This window comes from Palaemon carinicauda, unplaced genomic scaffold (assembly GCF_036898095.1).
Source record: "Palaemon carinicauda isolate YSFRI2023 unplaced genomic scaffold, ASM3689809v2 scaffold196, whole genome shotgun sequence".
Taxonomy (NCBI): Eukaryota; Metazoa; Arthropoda; class Malacostraca; order Decapoda; family Palaemonidae; genus Palaemon; species Palaemon carinicauda.
The window spans coordinates 152931-177212 of record NW_027169545.1 but is presented as its reverse complement, the minus strand read 5'-3'; the positions used below and the strand labels follow the sequence as shown (position 1 = coordinate 177212).

The 24282-nt window shown below is 43.8% G+C and overlaps 1 protein-coding gene across 9 annotated transcripts in view; it reads right to left on the bottom strand.

Moving 5' to 3' along the window:
* LOC137635913 (zinc finger protein 665-like) overlaps window positions 1–24282 on the bottom strand; it is a 130200-nt gene that overhangs the window by 10351 nt on the left and 95567 nt on the right. For 5 of the 9 annotated variants that reach the window (XM_068368352.1, XM_068368353.1, XM_068368349.1 and 2 more), the window contains one exon: window positions 11568–15162. The exons of 3 other annotated variants lie outside the window; for them this stretch is intronic. In XM_068368352.1, coding sequence (XP_068224453.1) covers window positions 12953–14941 — 1989 coding nt within the window. In that variant the 5' untranslated portion in view covers window positions 14942–15162 and the 3' untranslated portion in view covers window positions 11568–12952. Of the gene's footprint in view, window positions 1–11567; window positions 15163–24282 lie in introns of those variants that run through there. One more of the 9 variants, XM_068368356.1, reaches the window with a different exon arrangement.

Genomic DNA, 24282 nt, shown 5'->3' with positions numbered 1-24282 from the left:
ACTGGACATCTTTGAGGTAAAATGATGCGAACACTGACTTGCTTCTCCAATAGGTTGCATCCATAACACTCTGCAGAGAACGGTTCTGTTTGAAGGCCACTGAAGTAGCGACAGCCCTAACTTCATGTGTCCTTACCTTCAGCAAAGCAAGGTCTTCTTCCTTCAGATGAGAATGGGCCTCTCTAATCAAAAGCCTGATGTAATAAGAAACTGCGTTCTTAGACATCGGTAAAGCAGGTTTCTTGATAGAACACCATAAAGCTTCTGATTGTCCTCGTAATGGCTTTGTACGTCTTGAATAGTACTTAAGAGCTCTTACTGGGCAAAGTACTCTCTCTAGTTCGTTCCCCACCAAGTTGGACAGGCTTGGGATCTCGAACGACTTGGGCCAAGGACGAGAAGGAAGCTCGTTTTTAGCTAAAAAACCAAGCTGCAAGGAACATGTAGCCGTTTCAGATGTAGAACCTATGTTCCTGCTGAAGGCGTGAATCTCACTGACTCTTTTAGCTGTTGCTAAGCAAACGAGGAAAAGTCTTTAATGTGAGATCCTTAAAAGAGGCTGATTGAAGCGGTTCGAACATTGCTGACATCAGGAACCTTAAAACCACGTCTAGGTTCCAGCCTGGTGTAGTCAACCGACGCTCCTTTGAGGTCTCAAAAGACTTAAGGAGGTCCTGTAGATCTTTGTTGGTGGAAAGATCTAAGCCTCTGTGGCGGAAGACCGCTGCCAACATGCTTCTGTAACCTTTGATCGTAGGAGCTGATAGGGATCTTACATTCCTTAGATGTAAAAGGAAGTCAGCTATCTGCGTTACAGAGGTACTGGTTGAGGAAACTGCATTCGCCTTGCACCAGCTTCGGAAGACTTCCCATTTTGACTGATAGACTTTGAGAGTGGATGTCCTCCTTGCTCTGGCAATCGCTCTGGCTGCCTCCTTCGAAAAGCCTCTAGCTCTTGAGAGTCTTTCGATAGTCTGAAGGCAGTCAGACGAAGAGCGTGGAGGCTTGGGTGTACCTTCTTTACGTGCGGCTGACGCAGAAGGTCCACTCTTAGAGGAAGAGTCCTGGGAACGTCCACTAGCCATTGCAGTACCTCGGTGAACCATTCTCTCGCGGGCCAGAGGGGAGCAACCAACGTCAACCGTGTCCCTTCGTGAGAGGCGAACTTCTGTAGTACCCTGTTGACAATCTTGAACGGTGGGAACGCATACATGTCTAGATGGGACCAATCCAGAAGAAAGGCATCCACGTGAACTGCTGCTGGGTCTGGAATCGGAGAACAATACATCGGGAGCCTCTTGGTCATCGAGGTAGCGAATAGATCTATGGTGGGCTGACCCCACAGGGCCCATAGTCTGCTGCAAACATTCTTGTGAAGGGTCCACTCTGTGGGGATGACCTGACCCTTCCGGCTGAGGCGATCTGCCATAACATTCATGTCGCCCTGAATGAACCTCGTTACCAGCGAAATCTTTCGATCTTTTGACCAAGTGAGGAGGTCCCTTGCGATCTCGAACAACTTCCTCGAATGAGTCCCTCCTTGCTTGGAGATGTACGCCAAGGCTGTGGTGTTGTCGGAGTTCACCTCCACCACCTTGCTTAGATGGAAGGACTTGAAGTTTATCAAGGCCAGATGAACTGCCAAAAGCTCCTTGCAGTTGATGTGAAGTGTTCTTTGCTCCTGATTCCACGTGCCCGAGCATTCCTGTCCGTCCAGTGTCGCACCCCAGCCCGTGTCCGATGCGTCCGAGAAGAGACGGTGGTCGGGGGTCTGAACAGCCAATGGTAGACCTTCCTTGAGAAGAATGCTGTTCTTCCACCACGTCAGTGTAGACCTCATCTCTTCGGAAATAGGCACTGAGACCGCCTCTAGCGTCATGTCCTTTCTCCAGTGAGCAGCTAGATGATACTGAAGGGGGAGGAGGTGGAGTCTCCCTAACTCGATGAACTGGGCCAGCGGTGAAAGTGTCCCTGTTAGACTCATCCACTGCCTGACTGAACATCGGTTCCTTCTCAGCATGCTCTGGATGCATTCTAGGGCTTGACTGATCCTGGGGGCCGATGGAAAAGCCCGAAAAGCTCGACTCTGAATCTCCATACCTAGATAGACAATGGTTTGGGATGGGACGAGTTGGGACTTCTCTATATTGACCAGGAGACCCAATTCCTTGGTCAGATCCATAGTCCATCTGAGATTCTCCAGACAGCGACGACTTGACGAAGCTCTTAAAAGCCAGTCGTCCAAATAGAGGGAGGCTCTGATGTCTGCCAAGTGAAGGAATTTGGCAATATTCCTCATCAGTTTGGTAAACACAAGAGGTGCCGTGCTTAGGCCAAAGCACAGGGCTTGGAACTGGTACACGACCTTTCCAAAGACGAACCTTAGGAAAGGTTGGGAGTCTGGATGGACGGGGACATGAAAGTATGCGTCTTTCAGGTCTAACGAGACCATCCAGTCTTCCTTCCTGACCGCTGCTAGGACCGACTTCGTCGTCTCCATTGTGAACGTCTGCTTGGTGACAAAAGCATTGAGAGCACTGACGTCCAGCACCGGTCTCCAACCTCCTGTCTTCTTCGCTACCAGGAAGAGACGGTTGTAGAAGCCCGGGGATTGATGGTCCCGGACTATGACTACCGCTCCCTTGTGTAGCAAGAGCGACACCTCTTGTTGCAACGCTAGCCTCTTGTCCTTCTCCTTGTAGTTGGGAGAGAGGTTGATGGGAGAAGTTGCTAGAGGGGGACTGCGGCAACACGGAATCCTGTACCCCTCCCTTAGCAACTTCACAGACTGAGCGTCTGCACCTCTGTTCTCCCAAGCTTGCCAGAAGTTCTTGAGCCTGGCTCCCACTGCTGTCTGGAGAGGTAGGCAGTCAGATTCTGCCTTTTGAGGACTTGGAACCCTTCTTCGATTTGCCACGATGACTGTCGGCACGGGTACCTCCTCTGCTGGAGGTTCTGCCACGAAAGGGCGGGATGAACCTAGACGCTGGTGTGTCCATCCTAGGTCTAGGCACGGAAGGTAAAGCTTTGGCCTTACGTGCGGAGGACGTCACCAGGTCATGGGTATCCTTCTGGATCAACGAGGCAGCCATCCCCTTGATCAGCTCTTCCGGAAAGAGACACTTGGAAAGTGGAGCAAACAACAACTCCGACTTCTGGCAAGGAGTGATCCCAGCCGACAAGAAGGAGCAAAGATGTTCTCTCTTCTTAAGCACTCCCGACACGTACGAAGCCGCAAGCTCACCAGACCCATCCCGAATGGCTTTGTCCATGCTAGACATGATAAGCATGGCAGAGTCCTTATCCGAAGGGGAAGTCTTTCTGTTTAACGCTCCCAAACACCAATCGAGGAAGTTGAAGATCTCAAAAGCACGAAAAACTCCCTTCAACAGATGATCCATGTCAGAAAAGGACCAGCAAATCTTAGATCGTCTCATAGCCAGCCTGCGGGGAGAGTCAACCAGACTTGAGAAGTCGCCCTGGGCAGAGGCAGGAACTCCCAAGCCGGGTTCCTCTCCCGTGGCATATCAGACGCTAGATTTGGAAGCAAGCTTGGTAGGCGGAAAGATGAAAACAGTCTTTCCCAGCTGCTTCTTGGACTGCAACCACTCTCCCATAACCCTCAAAGCTCTCTTGGATGAGCGTGCGAGTACAAGTTTGGTGAAGGCAGGAGCTGCTGACTGCATGCCTAAAGCAAACTCGGAGGGAGGAGAGCGAGGGGTTGCAGACACAAACTGTTCCGGATACAAATCCCTGAACAGGGCAAGGACTTTCCTAAAGTCTAAGGAGGGAGGCGTAGACTTGGGTTCTTCTAAGTCGGAGTGCGGATCGTCCAAATGCGCAGCTTCGTCGTCAACAGATACTCCATCATCTGAAAGCTGAGGAGGAAGTGGCAAAGGTGGAGCAGAAAGCTGAACGGCTGAATCCGGCAGCACGGGTGCATGCGTAGCTGCTGCGGATCCAACATCATGCCGCTGCTGGTCAGTCTGCGAGCTGGCAACAACAAAAGCGGAGTGCTGGTGCGTGGGAGGGACTGCCGTGGGTTGCGGAGCATGCCGCATGGGTTGCGGAGCATGCTGCATTGCGTCAAAACACGGCAGCTCGACAGCACCTTCCCACTGCTGATGCGGTAGCTCACGCATGTCAACGGAGGGTGCAGCATGAACATGCGTCTGGCAGGGTCGACTGCGCATCGGTGGTGGAGCTCTCACAGGTGGAGTGTGGGAGCAGGCAGCCGCAGTATCTGCTGAGCGCACAACCGTGGCAGGTTGTAGGTTAACTGGTGCAGTGTCAACCTTCTCAGCACGATACTCCTGCATGAAGGAAGCAAGCTGAGACTGCATAGTCTGCAGCATGGACCACTTAGGATCTACCGTGGTTGGTGCGGCAACAGACGGAGTAGTTGCCTGCTGCGGAACCACTCTACCTCTCTTGGGAGGTGTGCAGTCTTCGGAAGACTGCGGCGAGTCCGAACTGACCCAGTGGCTACACCTGGGCCGTTGGACTCGCTCGGAAGGGACCTTACGCTTGAGAGGTCGTGAGACCTTGGTCCAACGTTTCTTCCTCGAAACTTCTTCCACAGACGAGGAATGATAGGGCTCATTCGTCTGCTTGTGGATGGGACGATCTCTGACAGATACGTCCGCAACCACTGAGGGTACATCCGTACGCTGATCAAGGCCTGTCGAACCCTTTGGTCCTTCGACATTGCTTCTCCCCTGGGCTTGGGAGCTTGCAAGAGGTCCCGGACTGGGAGGACGACTGGCACGAACAGATGTACCCTCATGCGCAACACTGACACTGACACTTTTCACTTCACTTGCACTCACTACACTTCCCACTGCACTTTGCGCTTTCAACTCTTTGACATCTGCCAAAAGTTGATTCCGGTCATTAGCTAATGACTCCACTCTGTCACCAAGAGCCTGAATGGCACGCATCATGTCCGCCATGGAGGGTTGAGCACTAGTAGCAGGGTCGGGAGTCACCACTACAGGGGAAGGAGTAGGTTGAGGGGCATGGGGAGAGGAAAAATCAAAAGAGCTCCTGATCCTATCCTTCTCTAGCCTACGTGCATTCTTTAGGAATTCGTTAAAATCGAATTCTGAAAGCCCAGCGCATTCCTCACATCGATCTTCCAATTGACAGGATTTACCCCTACAATTGGAACAAACGGTGTGAGGATCTATGGAGGCCTTCGGAAGACGCCTAGAACAAGCCCTAACGCTACACTGCCTGTACTTAGGGACTTGAGAATGGTCAGACATCTTGAATTGTAGAAATAGTCAAGGGGGAATTCCAAAATCTAGCAAAGTTCATTAACAATTAATCCAAATCTAATCAAAAAGCTTGATAAGCTAATGATAAAGGTTCCTGAATAGCGAAGGCTAAAATCTAGAGCGAATACATCACCAAAATCGTGAAAAACAACTCCAGAAACAACAGCGTATCCAAGTAGGTCTTGCCGGTGGCACGACAGAGGAAAAATTGAGTTCTTGTTGACAAGAAGTACCTGAGTACCTACTCGACAGATGGCGCTGTTGTGTACACCCCCACCTGTATAGCGATCGCTGGCGTATCCCGACCTTAGATTTTTCTGTCGGGCAACAGAGTTGACAGCTACATGATCATCGGGTAAGATTAATATTGAAAATTGTATTTTTCCTAACATAGAAACCTTTAATTATTTAAAGGGGATCATCTTTTGGCAAAGCTGGAAGACTAGCCATTAGGACTTTAATGGAAGGTGGCAACCACCCACCCACTAGGTAGTGGGAGGGTCGAGGGGGTATCCGGGATAACCGGGTACCCCCACTCACACATCAGTGATATGTCACCATTTTTCATTGCAGGAAGTTCTTACGGAGGACAAGTGATGGAGGGACAATTTGTATGATTAGCTAAAGATATGACAAATTCGTAGATAATTTGTATTTTTCCTAACAATACAAAAATTAGCTATTTATTTAGGGGTATTACTTTCTGTGAAGCTGAAATAACAGGCCATTAAAATCTACCGAGGGGTTAACTACCCATAACGCTATTTAGTGGGGGGGTGGGGGGGGAGCTTGCTACCGCTCACACTCACACACCGGTGATTTAGCTCACTTTGTTTGGAGGTAAGACTTCAAGGTCTAGCTGGCGGGCAAGTTTGTATAAATAGCTAAGGTATTAGGAAGGGTGGAAGTCCCTGCCAATCTGGCTTTTGGCTTCACCCCGGGGGCTCCTTATCTGCGTATGTTAGTACTCAAAGTAAGGAGTCCTTGCGCCTTGTTAAAACCTTGCTAGGTCCGCAGCCTATGCAGGCTTGTGTGTTAAGATATTCAGAAGTGTGACTGTCTAGGTAAAGTTATCAAGAGTCTTTTTGTATGAGAAAACTTTTGTAACCAAGACTTTCCCAATACCACTTCGCCAGGGTATGGGGACGCAACAGTATTTGCTTAATACTAGGTACACAATGGAGCATGGTTTACCTGCAGTGGTTTGAGGTGAGCTTACGCAGAGAATCCAGGATGCTGCTTTCTCCACGAGAGGGTAGGATGAAGAAAAGAATAAGAGACAGTTAAATCTTTTCATTCACGCAGACTAAATTCGGGTAACAGTGTCCTCAGCCTTCTGCTACTTGTCCAATAAAGAGCCTGAGGTATACAACCAGCTGTTGTGCAGCCACCACACGACCGATAGAGATCATATCGAGTTCCTGTGGGTCACGTCTTGCAGGGGAAAGGTTGTGAAAGTCACTTGGAGCATTCACATCCTTTCTTGTGAAACCTGCGTCACAGAGTAATCTGCTAAGGACCAGGGGCATAGCTATGCCCCTGACATCGTGAGTTGTCATGTTGAGATGATGTTTTGGTGATCCTCCTTTAGTCTCTACCAGTGCTGATGACAACAGAAGGGACCCGGGTGAGCTGTTGCCGTTCTCTTAAGGTAGTCTCATACCTTCCCCTGGGTACAGTAACGGATGATCTGGATCGTCCGTTATCGAGTGGAGACTCGTGTAGGATCTGTCACCTCTGGAAACTGTGTCCGGCGACATACTCGGGGACGAATCTAAAGATTGCCTTTCGCCCTTCTCATTAATGGGCGATGTCGAAAGAGAGACCATGAAGTTCCTTAACTCGTATGGCTGCTGTCAGAGTGTGTAGGAACATTGTCTTCTTAAACCAGGTGAAAATTTGTTGCCAGGTAAAGTGGAACATAAGGAGGTCTCTTTCGAGACCGGAGAATTTGAACCATGTTCCGAGAGGAAGGTCTATATTCCAACTGGAGAAAGGAAAGTTGTAAGTCCGTATGAGTTAGGGAAGGTCTAGCGATGAGAGGATGTCCTTCCTTTTAGTTTGTAGGTGAAGGATCAAGGTTGAGAGATCATCTTTACCTGTTGAAACTGAAAAGGGGGTCTTTTCCTCTGGCATATACTCGAGGATTCCGCTATTGCTGGAATAAAGGTATCGAGTGGAGAGACACACTTTCACATGACACCAACCACACTAGACGCTATACTGCCTGGTAAGACTGATGCTGAGGAATTCCTCAGATATCTAGACAACTTTTTCGCAACTTATTGCGAAAAGCCTCTATGGGAGAGGAGGTACAGGGTAGTCTCCAGGGGCACAATCATAGCAAAGCTATAGCTTGTGGTAGGTGTCAAAGTGGGTTGTCTGTGATGTGGAGAGGGTTCTCTTGGAGACTCTATCAGGAGCTGCAAAAGGTTTGGAAACCGTTCTGCGTAATGCCATAGCGGAACTATGAGAGTCCTTGAGAGGCTGACCGATGTTCTAGCCTTCATGAGTGCCCTTCTCCAGACAAAACAGAGATAAGACGTAAACATAATTGTTGTACCCACCGTTGTGGGACTGTTTTGTGCCACAGAGCCTTGGGGTCTAGGGCTGGGGAGCAAAGGCAGCCTGAGGTTCAGGAGTGTTGCAAACAGATCCCTAGTTGGAGGACCCCGTAAAGTCGGGACTTTATCAGCTAAAGGTGATCCAAAGACCATTCGGTATACCTTATCTGAGATGCCGTGCACAGATTGTTGGTGAGTACATTCCTCTCGTCTGGAATGAAGTGGGCTGATAGTGGCACCAAACGGACTTTGGCCAATCTTAGTGTTTATACTGTTAGATGGGAAGAGGCTACGAGCAAGTTCCTTCTTGCTTGCCGATGTGAGCCTCCATGTGGTGTGTGGTGTTGTCGCCCATCACATCACTGAGTGGTCTGTTAGGAACCGATGAGGCTGCTGAAGGACCGGAAAGTTGTCCTTCATCTCTTAAGAGATTTAAGTGAAGGTACTTTCGAACTCTGTCCAGAGGGCTGAGGTCGTGTGGTGCAGCACTTTGGTCCCTCCTCTCTTCTTTTGATGTGTTCTAAGCACAGCATCAAGTCCGAGGGGTGGGGAAGGATGAGAAGGTTATACCACTCTGTAGATTCTCGACTGACACCCATCCCTTGAGGTTTGTCCAAACTTCTGGTCCCATGGGGGTCAAAATGTCTGGGGGATCGAGGGGCTGATTCCAATCAGACTCAAGTCTCTCAGGGATGGGAGTTCTTCTAGTTTTGAGAAAGTTTTCTGGAGATTGGTATCTAGAATCATTCCCAGATACACCAGACTTCTGGGAGGGAAGTAGGGAAGACTTCCACAGGTTTACCTAGATCACTAGATCTTGGTAAAAGGACTTCAGAAGTTCCGGTGTAATGCAAGGTTGCCACTGAGTCTGCTAAGGTCCGTCAGTCATCCCGAAACGGAGGAGACAGAAGCCGATCCTGTGAGACCAGGATGGGTGTAGCGGAAAGACCGAAGCTCAGTGCCCTTAACTGGTGTTTCTTGTTTGTCTAGACTGAATCTTCCAACGAGCCTGGAAGTATGTGTCCTTCAGGTCCAATGTGCAAATGAAGACCTAAGTTCTTAGCCCTTGTTCGAACTCCAACATAGTGTGGACATCGACCCAAAGGGACAGCTCCTTGCGCATCCTTTCGCATGGGAGATTGTTGATGTTGGGGTCTTGACTCGTGGTGTAAAGGATCAGACGTTATACCCTGTGTGAGGATTCTTCCCTGAGAGAGAATTCCTTTAACTGACAGAAGGAAGGCAATGCTTAACCCTACTATGCGCTCTGATGGGATTGATGCTATTCCTTAGAATAGAATCAATCTGGGGAATGTTAATCAATGGTTAACAGTTGGGTATCGTGGTCAATGTGCAGTTGGAGAGTGCTCGCAAGTAATCCCTGTCGACAAGCCGCTGATGAGGGTTGTCAATCGTTTGCCGATCACTTTAGTGTGATGGCGAACGGCCAGTAGCGAGAAGTATGTTGTATACCTTCTGATCTAGGGAACTACGGGCAGAGATTGACTGGTAAGTCTGAGTCACGAACTGCAGGCGAATTGCCAATGATCGGTGAATCTGTGGTCTGTGAGCCCAGGAATGTAACTGACAGGCAGATGAAGGCTGTCTGGTCAGTCAGCTAGGTAGGTAGGCGATAAATGAGTTGGTAATCTGCTTTGAGATCCCTGAGAGACAGCAGAATGGTTTAATGATAGTCAGTTGGTGATGGTAAGCCACTGATGATCAGCGATCGATCGTGGACCAGTGATCTGTGAGCTAGAGATTAGCAAGCTGACTATGGTCCCTCCTGGTTGGTAAGAGATCAGCAAGCTGACGATGGGCTGGTCAGAGATCAGTGAGCGGAGTTCGATGATCGAAGAAAGATGAGCTGCCCATCGGTGACCTAGTGATCAGCAAGCTGATGACTAGTTGTTGACTAGCAATCGTGATTGGAACGTTAGCAATCGGAGATCGTTAGTCATTGCAGGGATTAAAAGTCAATGATCAGAGCAGAGCTAGCAATTGGCGATCTGGTGATCGGCGAGATAGCGATCAGCAAATCGTAAGCTAGCCATCAGCAAACAGTGATCTAGAGATCAGTCTGTTGATGCTTTCTTGTTTGCTGACGGTGGTCTGTCAAGGAAAAACCGCTTCAGAAGAGACAGGGACCAAGGATTCCCCGTTTTGATTCCCCTTTGAAGATGGAATCTTCGGGATCTTGAATCCTTGTCTGAAGCCTCTTTCCTCTTTTCACGTCCGAAGGAAGGCACACTTTACCCCTACACGAGGAACAAAGGGAGTGCGGGTCCACATCGGGCTTGGACAAGAACGCCCCACACGACTTCCCGGCCATAGGCCCAGGACAACGGCGGGTATACTCCATAACGCACTATCACAGTACCGCCAGACACAGGAACGTAGCGGAAAATGATAAGAGAAAACTAATAAACACAAGGGAAAACACGAGGGAATTAAGTTATAAGCGCGAAAGCACGAGGGAAAGCACAACGGACCACGAGGAAACACACGTGGAACACAAGAGTCGGGGACACAAAGGGTCGCACTGAGATATGGAGAGTGTCGAGATGATATCACGACGCAACCAGAGAACTTACTGAAGGTCAAGAACCAAGCTAACATGAGGACTGCCTCGAGACTGCCCTCAGGGCACGTATCCTTCCGCCTAGGCATACCATCACAGAAAACGGAAGTAGGGTAAACTACACAAAACTCTGGTCAGTTGAGAGGAGGTTCCAGGTAACTCCTAAGAAAGTAGTTCGAGGTAAGTCCCTGTGTTGGAACAAAGTTAAATTACAAATAATTATAATTTCACTTAAATAATTAAAAACCAATCGGAAGCGCAACCTAACCCGCAAACGGGAAAGGACCTCCCCCGTTAGAACACTGTCGGATGTCCATGCAAGGTGAACAACCTTGAGAAGAGAAAGGCCACACTCCCTTCCTTCAGTAATCAAATGTTCCCCGTGGAAGAGGGAAAGACAAAAACAACAGTTGAACGAGGAGGGTGGTCCAAACGATAAAGATTTCCCTGCGGTGGCGGCCGAGTCAACAGCAGGTTATCTGGCGACAGGAAGACCGATGGACAAGGGGGGAGAGGTCGGAAGGTAAGGATCCCCAGCCTTTCACAAGTGTCTTGAGAACCTGTCATATATGTTATCAGAGGCACAGCACAAACGCTGAAAAGTAAACTTACAACATTTCTATATATATATATATATATATATATATATATATATATATATATATATATATATATATATATATATAAGAATGTTTTCATATATATATATACTGCTTTCATATATATATACTGCATATATATGAAAAAGGAAGTTAAAAGACAAAAATTAATGGCAGTCCAAAATAGGCGAGGAGGAAGAGCGGTTACAACCGGTCTTCATTCAAGCTAATGTGTGAGAGGGAGGGGTAGCAAGCTAACCCCCTACCTCCCACACTAACTAGCGGCATGGGTAGTTAACCCTCGCTAAATTTTAATGGCTCGTCATTTCAGCTACGCTGAAAGTAATACCCCAATTAAATAGCGTGGTTTGTATTCGTTACGGAACAAATATATTTAAATCTTAACTTCATTCTTGTGAAACCTGAATACAGTACTGTACTAAGAATGCTGTGAAATCATTTGATGAGAAACTCTCTCTCCAGAGAGACCAATGCAGACTGAAATGTTTGAGAAGAGCATTTGTGAAAATGAAAGAGAAACCAAATAGTTAGATATTTTAATGAAGATTCTCCTCTCAAGGACAATCCAATGGAAAATTATAAAACCTAAACTAGTCACTAAGACCATAAAAGAGATAACATCAAGAAAATCACATAAATCTTAAAAAATACTTTTCTACCTTATTACTATTCTTATATTCAAACCCCCAAAATGAAGCTATCACCATACCATAGTACTTTGTAAATAATTGCATGGCTTCATATTCCAATATGAGCAGACTGGCTTTTAATTCTTCCTTCCTGCTAACATTCATAGCTTCACTACAGTACAAAAAGCAGGTAGAATCATCAGGTATTACTTTAAAAAAGAGACAATGTCACCAGCATTGTTTCAAAAGGCTTAATGCTGTATACTATTCTCTAAGCTTTATTTAGGCTGTGACCAAGCCAATCAACTATTGCCCCTGCAACTGAATCAGTAGATATTTACAAGTTCAAACTTGATACAAATGTTTTTCTGTAGACGATGTTTCATTTCCTGGTTTTTATAATGCTTATTTATTCAACATTGTACTCTATCTTGAAATAATATAATTTTTCTCTTATATAGTTTATTCTTTACATTCCTATTTCTTCACTGCACCAGACTGTCAACTATTTGGTCCCTTGGGCTAGTGGCAATTTGCTTTCGCACCTTGGCGCTTCTAATAGTAATAATTATGCTGATATGACAAATTTGTAAATAATTTGTATTTTTCCTAACTTTACAAACCTGGAGCTCTTTACAGCGGAGAAGCATTTTGACAACAGCTGGAACTAGCTGTAAAACTTTTAGCTACTTAGCGAAGGGAGAGCAAGAGTTGGACCAACCACTCTGCTCACACCACCACTTGTAACTGAAAGTCACTGTGCAATTGCGGCAGAACTTCCTGGGGGAAGGTGATGGCGGGACCAGTATGTGTTAAGAGCTCCATGATTGTATACATAGGGAAAATGCTAATTTTTTCCAAATTTGTCATTTATTACTGCACTATATACAAACCCTTACAATATTTACAGTGGAATCTTGTCGTTGGGTGGGTGTAAGTCAAAAAAACTAACTGGCTAGTGCCTGACATGAGGGGCTACTCTATGCTTCGAATGAGCTATTTGGACGCACCATGTCACCTCGTCGACTCTGAGAGCTAACGGCCTGGGCAATCGTGCGAAGGGGTAAGAACTCTCACATCTATAATCTTTGCTGTTTTTTCTTCTTTATTCCCAATCACAATATCAGATTTAATAGCAGCTCCTTTTATAATGATTCTTGAGAAAACCTTCAGACCAAAAAGCCTTACCACAGTCCTTGCACTTGATAGTTTCCCTTCCATGTGAGTTCTTCTAAAATGTTTATCAAGTCTCTGTTTTAAATTATATGTTTTGCCACATTCATGACATTGGAATAGATCTCTCATGTGATTTCTTATGTTTAGTGAGATATCTTTTCGAAATAAATATTTTGCTACAGACATTGCACTTGTATGGCTTCTCTCCTGTGTGAATTCTTAAATGTTTAATGAGAGACTGTTTTGTAATATAAGTTTTGCTACAGATATCGCACTTGTATGGCTTCTCTCCTGTGTGAATTCTTAAATGTCCAGTGAGATGTTGTTTCAAAGTAAATGTTTTGCTACAGACATCACACTTGTATGGCTTCTCTCCCGTGTGAACTCTAAAATGTACAGTGAGATTATGTTTGAAAGTAAATGTTTTGCTACAGACATCACACTTGTAGGGCTTCTCTCCCGTGTGAATTCTTAAATGGTAAATGAGATGTGCTTTACTAGTAAATGCTTTGCTGCAAACATTACATTTGTATAGCTTCTCTCCTGTGTGAATCTTTAAATGTGCAGTGAGCCTTGGTTTTGTAGTAAATGTTTTGCTACAGACATTGCATTTGTATGGCCTCTCTCCCGTGTGAATTCTTAAATGTTCAGTGAGATTATGTTTGAAAGTAAATGTTTTGCTACAGATATCGCACTTGTAGGGCTTCTCTCCCGTGTGAATTCTTAAATGTACAGTGAGATTATGTTTGAAAGTAAATGTTTTGCTACAAAAATCGCACTTGTAGGGCTTCTCTCCCGTGTGAATTCTTAAATGGTAAGTAAGATGTGCTTTACTAGTAAATGCTTTGCTACAAACATTACATTTGTATAGCTTCTCTCCTGTGTGAATTCTTAAATGTGCAGTGAGACTTGGTTTTGTAGTAAATGTTTGGCTACAGACATTACATTTGTATAGCTTCTCTCTTGTGTGAATTTTTATATGTGCAGTGAGACTTGGTTTTGTAATAAATGTTTTGCTACAGACATTGCATTTGTATGGCCTCTCTCCCGTGTGAATTCTTAAATGTGCAGTGAGATTATGTTTGAAAGTGAATGTTTTGCTACAGACATCGCACTTGTAGGGCTTCTCTCCCGTGTGAATTCTTAAATGTTCAGTGATATTATGTTTGAAAGTAAATGTTTTGCTACAAACATCACACTTGTAGGGCTTCTCTCCCGTGTGAATTCTTAAATGGTAAGTGAGATGTGCTTTACTAGTAAATGCTTTGCTACAAACATTACATTTGTATAGCTTCTCTCCTGTGTGAATTTTTATATGTGCAGTGAGACTTCGGTTTGTAATAAATGTTTTGCTACAGACATTACATTTGTATGGCCTCTCTCCTGTGTGAATTCTTAAATGTGCAGTGAGACTTTGTTTTTCAGTAAATGTTTTGCTACAGACATTGCATTTGTATGGCCTCTCTCTCAAGTGAATTCTTGAATGTTTAGTGAGATAACATTTTGAAGTAAATGTTTTGCTACAGTCATTGCATTTGTATGGCCTCTCTCCCGTGTGAATTCTTAAATGTACAGTGAGATTAAATTTATTAGAAAACGTTTTCCCACATTCACTGCATGTCCATCGCTTTCTAGCTAGAGCATTGGAGTTAACATTACCAAAGATCCTTTTTTTTATCTGCTTCTCCTTTATTTGATTCACCTCTTTATTCAAAACATCTTTCTGTAATAATTCTCTTCCACTGATTACACATGAAAGTCTTCCCTTTTCTTTTCCTTTATTCTCTTTCACAGCTGTCCCTAAGTAAGTGTCTACACTTTCCTCATCATCGACATCCTTTTTACAACTTAAAGAACCATTTTCACTCAATGATGCATCGTACTCGAAGGAATTTTTCAAGTAGCTTTCGCTAGAATCAAATATTTCTGGCTCTACTTTGACTTCCATTTTTGGATCCAAGAAAAGAGCGCCATCATTAAAGAGAGCAACACTGCCAGACGTATCATTATTTTCTGGATCGACTGCAGGTGAAAATAGATCTTCAATTTCACTTTTCATTGAAAATTCAAAAGGTGGTTCAGAATTCATCATCCTCTCCCTATCACAAGATGAAACACCCCTTAATATTATTTTCAATAGACTTCAAAGAGGAAATTAAGACTAAACTTCCTATTCTCAGACATCATACTGTACAACAAAAACTTCCAACATGACCCTTTCTTTTCACGTCTTACGTCTCTTGCATATACCTTCAGTAGCTTACAAGCTTTAGCAGCAAGAGGTGGACGATTCCTTCCTTTGAGATGAAAAGTCTGAAATAGAAAACTATAATCAGTTGAAGAAGAGCAAAACTCAATAAAATTAATGGAGTCTTCTAAAAAATAAAATAAATTCATAAAGTACTGTAATTTGCATTTTTCCTAAACATAGAAACCACACACATCGATATGTGCTCTATCTGTTCTTGTTACACATTTCAAGCATCTAAAAATCTCATTTCCTCTGTAGATTCTATAATCCACAGTATCTCCTGTGACATTATTGGTTTTATTCTTTAAATAGTTTTCCCCTTGCTCTTCAAAAAGACAAAGAGTTTCATCCATTGTCTTATTTTCATTACGGTACTTCCTCTCTAGTCACCATCAAAATTGTCTTGCTAATACTGCTATGCACCTCTCAGCCTTCCTCCAGAATTATGAACAGCAAAAGGCTTTATAGTAATCTTGCACAGACACGAAAATTTACCACAAACTCTTCCATATCATTCTCTCTGCCTTTTGCTTTGGTTCTACTGTTATGGCAAAGTAACATTACTCACTTGATAAGTTGTTTCTTTCTGGTTGCCTTTGTGTTGTCCAGTGTCTCCTCAACACTATCAGATACCCTCTATCCCTGTGAAGATGGACCAGGAATTCTGCAATTTTAGGCCGAGAGGGTCTGGAAGAAGAATGACCTTTCATCCAGTACCAGCGTCAAACAAACTGCCCATTTGACTTGATAAACTCGACGTGTAGAGCGTCAAATGTCTGAGGCTAACTAAACGAAAAGCCTTCTTACCTTGAGAACCTCCAGACAGGTTCCAAGTATGAAGATGAAGCATGTAGAGCCCCTGATTGAAACGGTTAAATTGGGGCTGTTCGTGTAGATCTGATCTCTCTAGCAATCAGACAGGAGGCTCCACTAAGACCACAAAGAGGTCTGGGAACCAGTTCTTCTGTGGTCAGAAGGGAGAGATGAGGGCCAAGGAAGGAAAGACGACTGGTTTCCCTCGCCTTGATAAGAGCCGCCCAAATCAGAGAGAGGGGGAAGGTGTACTCCTGAAGACTTCTTAAGCTTGTAAGTGGGCATTTGTCCTTCTGGGGATACTTGAACGAAGGGAAGACGACTTAGCAACAAAAGTTCATTCTTATGACGTGGAATAAGAATTGAATAAAAACTAGACATAAAAATTATTTAGAAAAAAAAAAAAGCTGCCCATTCATTGGGCACTCCTATATCAATACAAAAACACAAGTACCTTTTTTTTTTTTAAGACACCCCACACACAAAAAATAAAATATAAAAGGTTTATGAAGCAAATTTCTTAGCAAATAACACCAAAAAAGAGCCTATTCGGTCAAGGTCAAAGTATTCAAACAAAGTTCCAAGTTTGTGACATAAGAAAGTTCCAAGCTCGCGACTTAAGAAAGCTTCAAGCTTAAAGGAGAACCACACAACATTATGGTTCATTTTCTACAAAGGGAGTCAGCAGGGTTTGGACATTGACAACCCTTAACTTTGACTGCTGCTGAACTCTTTCTATGCCACTTTATTGTCACTTGTTTCTGGGGATGTGTATGTGAAACACTACCCATGGAAAATCTGTCAATATATATGAGGCAATTATTTTATGATGGAAAACAACTGACAATGATAAAAATAATTATGAGATAGCAATAATACATGATATATGGTATCCAGCCTCAAGCCTATTTTCCCTGATGGGTCCACTTACAGTCTGTGAACTATACAGAATCAATAAACACTATGGTAATGAATGCTATGCAATCATTCTCTATGGTCCAGCTAGAGATAACATGCAAGAAAAAGGTTGCTTAACTGTAAAACACAAAAGAATTATGTCTCATTTTATAGTTCCACAGCAGGCAAAGACAAAGGGGAACACCCCTCTGTGGGCAAGGTAGCAGAAACTCCAGGATAGCAAAGGACAACACTCATCGGCAAACAGATCCACCTCAGACAAAGACAGTGTCACTTACTCTCAGAAGCTCAATGGAGAAGCTCCAACAACACCTTGTTCAATAGGGGACCAGCCATACCCAGCGATGGCCACACCTGTAAAATATGACCACAGTTCTGTCCCTCGAACCCCAAAGTTGACCTGGTGTTAAATGGTCTATGCTTCTGCTTGAACGTTCCCCGGGAGACTGATCGAGTAAGAGATTCAGGAAGAGATCAGGGGGTCAATTAAGAAGTCAGAGGTTTCTTTGACTTTGATGAGGACCCCGAAGGCAAAGAATCTCTCTTAAGACTTCTTGCACCTACATCTAAAGCTCTCCCACTGGGAGGCAGACCACTCCCAACACCCAGGGCAGGTGTTGCCCTGATCACAACGCGGCCTATGCAAGCTGTATGTTGATATATTTAGAAGTATGACCATCCAGATAAAAGTTATTTTGAGTCTTCTGTAATAAAAACTATTGTAACCGAGACTTTCCTAATACAATCTCGCCAATGTATGAGGACGCAACAGTATTAGCTCAATACTAGGTACACATGGGAGCAGGGTTTACCTGCAGTGGTTTTAGTTTAGCGTATGCAGAAAAACAAGGATGCTGCTTTCCGCAAGAGAGGGGACGATGAAGAAAAGAATAAGATTCAGTCAAACCTTTTTTTTCACACAGAATTAAAACCGAGTAAACAGTGCCCTCAACTTTCTGCTACTAGTCCAATAAAGAGCTTGAGGTATTATACCAGCTGTTGTGCAGCCACCTCTGGGCCGATAGAAAACGTATCGAGCCTCCTGTGGGTCATATCTTGCAGGCAGTGGGCTGTGAAAGTGTTCTGACATTTCCACACCCCAGCCTGAAGAACCTGTTTCTGAGAAGTTCCTCTTGAATGCCAGGGACGTAGCTACGCCTCTTGACACCATGAGCTCTGGGGTGACGTGAAGGAGGAGGATCTGGATTCAGCACATGGCCTATGACCTTGCAAATCAATGCTGAGATGATGTTCTTGGTGACCCTCCTCTTCGTCCTTCCTGAGCTGGCGAAGAGTGCAGGCACACAGGGACAGGCTGCGGGTGTTCTCTTAAGGTACAACCTCAAACTCCTCACTGGGCAGAGTAAGTGATCAGGGTCATCTGTTACAGAACGAAGACTCGAAATCCGGAAGGAGTCGAATCGAGGATCAGCTACTCCCGGGTTATGAGTCTAAGCAACAACTCAAGGACAAAGCTGAACGTTACCTCTCCCCCATCTCCTTGAATGGGCAATGTCGTAAGAGAGACCATGAAGTTCACTAACTCGCTTGGCCGAAGCCAAAGGTAGCAGGAACACCGTCTTCCAAGTTAGGTGGCGATAATGGTTTATAGAGAGGTCTCTTTAGAGACCTGAGAACTCGAACCACATTCCATAGGGGAGGTCTCACTTCAGACTAAGGACATGTAAGTTCCTAACTTCGTATGAGTGAGGAAAGTTCTAGCGATGAAGAAATGTCCATTCCATTCAGTCCTAATGCGAGGCTTGAGGCTGAGCGATAGCCTTTTTCCGCCAAGACAAGCTGTTGGAGAGCATAGGTGCACTGCAGGGTGCTGGGGAGCTGGAGAGTGTTGGCGTGCAGCTGAACGCTTCGGAAGAACATCAAGATGATGTACAGGAGACAGGAAGGATGAAGGCAGGTTGGCAGAAAGGTCGAACTGGACCTAGGATGTGCCCTTTGGAAGAGCGATCATCCACTAATAGGGATTGCTAACGATCCACAGAAGTCGATGACCAAGGACTAGCGGCAGCAACATCAGGATAATGACCAGGAATGGGCGAAGGTTAAGGGCCACAGGACGACTATAGCGGAGGCTCCTCGGCGGGAGAAGGCTGCAAAGACAAGACTGAAGAGCTGAAGAGGCACCTCTGCACCGATGGTCAAGGACATCCTCTCAAGTGAAGCGGAGGGGGAGCTCTGAGACGAGCTCTGAGACGCTCTGAGACTCCTCTGAAGAGGAGTCTCTATGAGAGAACTCCTCCGAGGGGAAAAACCACTCACAGGAGACAGACGATGGACTTAGTTTCCCCCTCTAAGGATGGACAGAACAGGGAAAACATGGCAGTGGCCACGGAAGATGCCTCTAACACCAAAACGTCGACAGGAATTAGAGGATCCTCCTCTGAAGTCAATGACAGCTGCACTCTCGCAACGCAGAGGATAAGTTGCAGCAAGGAGTCCTTGGAGGGCAGACCTGGGAGCCCCAAGGATGACCACACCTATAACAGAAGACATAGACAAGGTCTCACCCACGGGGAGAAGTGGGGCAGCCCGCTTCGCTAGGGGAAACAACAACATCTCTCAAGGACAAGGGTTGGCCACAAATTGAAGGGTCTACGCTACTGCTCCACAGTCTCTCGGAAGAGGCAAATGAGTAGGAGTCAGGAGGCAGAAAGTAAGGTCTTGTGTTTTTTTCCCTTCAAAGGAATCTTGAAAGGAGAATTATCATGATTTGACTTCTTCCGCCGACGCCCAAACCTTTCACACTGGTAGGCAGACCACTCCCAACACTCATTACACTTATTACCACAATCACACCGTTGACCTCTGCAGGTGGGACAATGGGTGTGGTGGTCGGTGTCCACGGCTGACATGAAGGTACCGCAGGGCCAGCCTTCAAGTCCAGGGCAGGTACGCATGGTGGTAAAAGTCAACACAAACACACTATTAAAGAGAAAGAACAAGCGAACACCATTAATGGCAGTCCAAAATATAACTTGGAGAGGATAAAGAACGACAACGAGCCAAAACCAAAGTGAGCTACATCACCGATGTGTGAGAGGGAGCGGTAGCAAGCAACCCACTCCCCTATCCCCACAAACTAGCGAAATGGGTAGTTAACCCTCGATAAAAGTCTTATGGCTCATTTTCCAGCCTCGCCGAAAGTAATATCCCTATAAATAGCGAAGGTTTGTATAAAGTGACGGAACAAAGAAATATTTCTTAAAAGTTACATAAAATATATTGCTTTTTATCCTTTAGTCTTCTATTTTTCATATGCAAACAACGAAAACAAACTTGACCCGAAATTAAACCCAAATGATTGCACTTAGTACAGTTAACATCAAAGTGAGCTATGAGTCCAAACAAATAATATTTCCAAAAACAAACCATGACAGCCTCAGGACATGATTACTGCTCTGTACCACAAATACAATCAATATACTGTAAACTTAATTAATAACATCAGATATTCAATTTTGTAAACTCACATTAATACTGAAACCTGTGGAATTTATTCCTAAACAAATTGGGTTATGGATTTTACCCAGAAGACCCAGCCCTGGGACTTGGAATATTTCTCAGCAAAATATCTTTAAATCTTAACTTCATTCTTGTGAAACCTGAATACAGTACTGTACTAAGAATTCTGTAAAATCATTTGACGAGAAACTCTCTCTCCAGAGAGACCAATGCAGATTGAAATGTTTGAGAAGAGCAATTGTGGAAATGAAAGAGAAACCAAATATTTAGATATTTTAATGAAGATTCTCCTCTCAAGGACAATCCAATGGGAAATTATAAAACCTAAACTAATCCCTAAGACCATAAAATAGATTACATCAACAAAATCACAAAAATCTTAAAAATAATGATACTTTTCTACCTTATTACTATACTTATATTCAACAACCAGAATGAAGCTATCTCCATACCATAGTATTTCTAAATAATTACATGACTTCATATTCCAATACAAGTAGACTGGCTTTTAATTCTTCCTTCCCGCTAACATTTATAACTTCACTACAGTACAAGAAGCAGGTAGAATCATCCAGTCTTACTTTTAAAAAGAGACAATGTCACCAACATTCTTTCAAAAGACTTAATGTTGTATATTATTCTCTAAGCTTTATTTAGGCTGTGACCAAGCCAATCAACTACTGCCCCTGCAACTGAATCAGTAGATATTTACAAGCTCAAACATAGTACAAATGTTTTTTCTGTTGACGATGTTTCATTTCCTGGTTTTTATAATGCTTATTAATTCAACATTGTTATCTATCTTAAAATAATCTAATTTTTCATTTCTCTTATATAGTTTATTCTTTACATTCCCATTTCTTCACTGCACCAGACTATCAACTATTTGGTCCCTTGGGTTGGTGGCAATTTGCTTTTGCACCTTGGCTTCTAATAGTAATAATTATGCTAAAATGACAAATTTGCTCTTTACAGCGTAGATGCCTTTTGGCAACAGCTGGAACTAGCTGTAAAACTTTTAGTTACTTAGCGAAGGGAGTGCGAGAGTTGGACCAACCACTCTGCTCACACCTGTACTTGTAACTGAATGTCACTTTGCAATTGTGGCAGAACTTTCTGGGGGAAGGTGATGGCGGGACCAGTATGTGTTAAGAGCTCCAGGATTGTATACATAGGGAAAATGCAAATTTTTTCCAAATTTGTCATTTATTACTACACTATATACAAACCCTTACGATATTTACAGTGATGACTCACTGTTAGGTGGGTGCAAGTCCAAAAAACTAACTGGCTAGTGCCTGACCTGAGGTGTTACTCTATGGTTCGCATGAGCTGTTTGGAGGCACCAGGTCACCTCTTCAACTCTGAGAGCTAACGGCCTGGGCAATCGTGAGAAGGCATAAGAACTCTCACTTCTGTAATCTTTGCTGTTTTTTTTCTTTATTCTAGATCACAATATCAGATTTTATAGTAACTCCTTCTATAATGATTCTTGATGAAACTTTTAGACCAAAAAACTTTACCACAGTCCTTGCACTTGACTGGTTTCCCTTCCATGTGAGTTCGTCTTAAATGTTTATCGAGTCTTTCTTTTATATCCAATGTTTTGCCACATTCATGACATTGGAATAGATCTCTCATGTGATTTCTTATGTTTAGTACTTGTATGGCCTCTCTCCCGTGTGAATTCTTAAATGTTTATAGAGAGATTGTTTCCAAGAAAATGCTTTGCTACAGACATTGCATTTATATGGCTTGTCTCCCATGTGAATTCTTAAATGTGCAGTGAGACTTAGTTTTGTAATAAATGTCTTGCTACAGACACTACATTTGTATTGCCTCTCTCCTGTGTGGATTCTTAAATGTGCAGTGAGATTATGTTTTGCAGTAAATGTTTTGCTACACACATCGCAATTGTATGGCTTTTCTCCCGTGTGAATTCTTAAATGTTCAGTGAGATGTTGTTTTGTATTAAATGTTTTGCTACAGACATTACATTTGTATGGCTTCTCTCCTGTGTGAATTCTTAAATGTACAGTGAGATGTGTTTTATTAGTTAATGTTTTGCTACAGACATTACATTTGTATGGGTTCTCTCCTGTGTGAATTGTTGAATGTGCAGCGAAACTGCATCTCGAAGAAAATGTTTTGCAACAGACATCGCACTTGTATGGCTTCTCTCCTGTGTGAACTCTTGAATGAACAATGAGAGTGCTTTTCAAAATGAATGTTTTGCTACAGACATCGCATTTGTATGGCTTTTCTCCCGTGTGAATTCTTAAATGTTCAGCAAGACGTTTTTTTGTAGTAAATTTTTTGCTACAGACGTTGCATTTGTATGGGTTCCCTTCCATGTGAATTCTTTAATGTGTAGTAAGACTACATTTTGAGGTAAATGTTTTGCTACAGACATTACATTTGTACGGCTTCTCTTCCATATGAATTCCTTCATGTCGAGTGAGAATTCTTTTTATAGTAAATGCTTTGCTACAGACATTACATGTGTATGGCTTCTCTCCTGTGTGAATTCTTGAATGTAATGTAAGACTATAACTATCACGAAAAGCTTTCCCACATTCACTGCATGTGCATCGCTTCCTAGCAAGAGCATTGTAGTTAACCTTACCAAAGATCCTTTTTTTTATCTGCTTCTCATTTATTTGATTCACCTCTTGATTCAAAACATCTTTCGCTAATAATTCTCTTCCACTGATTGCACAAAAAAGTCTTCCTTTTTCTTTTCCTTTATCCTCTTTCACAACTGTCCTTAAGCAAGTCTGTACATTTTCTTCGTCGTCGACGTCCCCTTCACAACTTCCCGAACCGTTATCACTCACTGATGCATCGTACTCGTAGGAATTTTTCAAGTTTCTTTCGCTAGAATAAAATATTTCTGGCTCTACTTTGACTTCTATTTTGGGCTCCAAGAAAAGAGCGCCATCATTAAAGAGAGCAACACTGCCAGTCGTATCATTATTTTCTGGATTGACTGTAAGTGAAAGTGGATCTTCAATTTCCCTTTTCATTGAAAATTCAAAAGGTGGTTCAGAATTCATCATCCTCTCCCTATCATAAGATGACAAACTCCTTAATATTATTTTCAATAGACTTCAAAGAGGAAATTAAGACTAAACTTCCTATTCTCAGACATCATACTGTACAACAAAAACTTCTAACATGACCCTTTCTTTTCCAGTCCTACGTCTCTTGCATATACCTTCAGTAGCTCACCAGCTTTAGCATCAAGAGGTGGACGATTCCTTCCTTTGGGATGAAAAGTCTGGTATAATAAAAAACTAAGATCACTTGGAGAAGACCACAATGAAAATATGACAAATTCGTAGATAATTTGTATTTTTCCTAAAATACAAACCTTTAATTATTTAATGGGAATTATCTTTCGGCAAAGCTAGAAGACTAGCCATTAAGACTTTAATGCAAGGTGGCAACCACCCACCCACTAGGTAGTGGGAGGGTCGAGTGGCTATCCGGGATAACCGGGTACCCCCACTCACACATCAGTGATATGTCACCATTTTTCATTGCAGGAAGTTCTTACGGGGGACAAGTGATATGACACATTCATAGATAATTTGTATTTTTCCTGACAATACAAACCTTGGCTATTTATTTAAGGGTATTACTTTCTACTATGCTGAAATGACGAGCCATTAATTTTTAACGGGGGTTAACTACCCACACCGCTAGTTAGCAGGGGGTAGGACAGGTAGCTTGCTACCGCTCCCACTCACACACCGGTGATTTAGCTCACTTTGTTTGGAGGTAGGACTTCAAGGGAGATACGGCTGGCCGGTAAGTTTGCTTCAATAGCTAAGGTTTGTATAGTTAGGAAAAATACAAATTATCTACGAATTTGTCACTTGTTCCGTAACTGAAATACAAACCCTGCTATCTAATGGGGGTGACTCACCCATTAGGAAGGGTGGACGTCCCAGCCAATCTAGCTT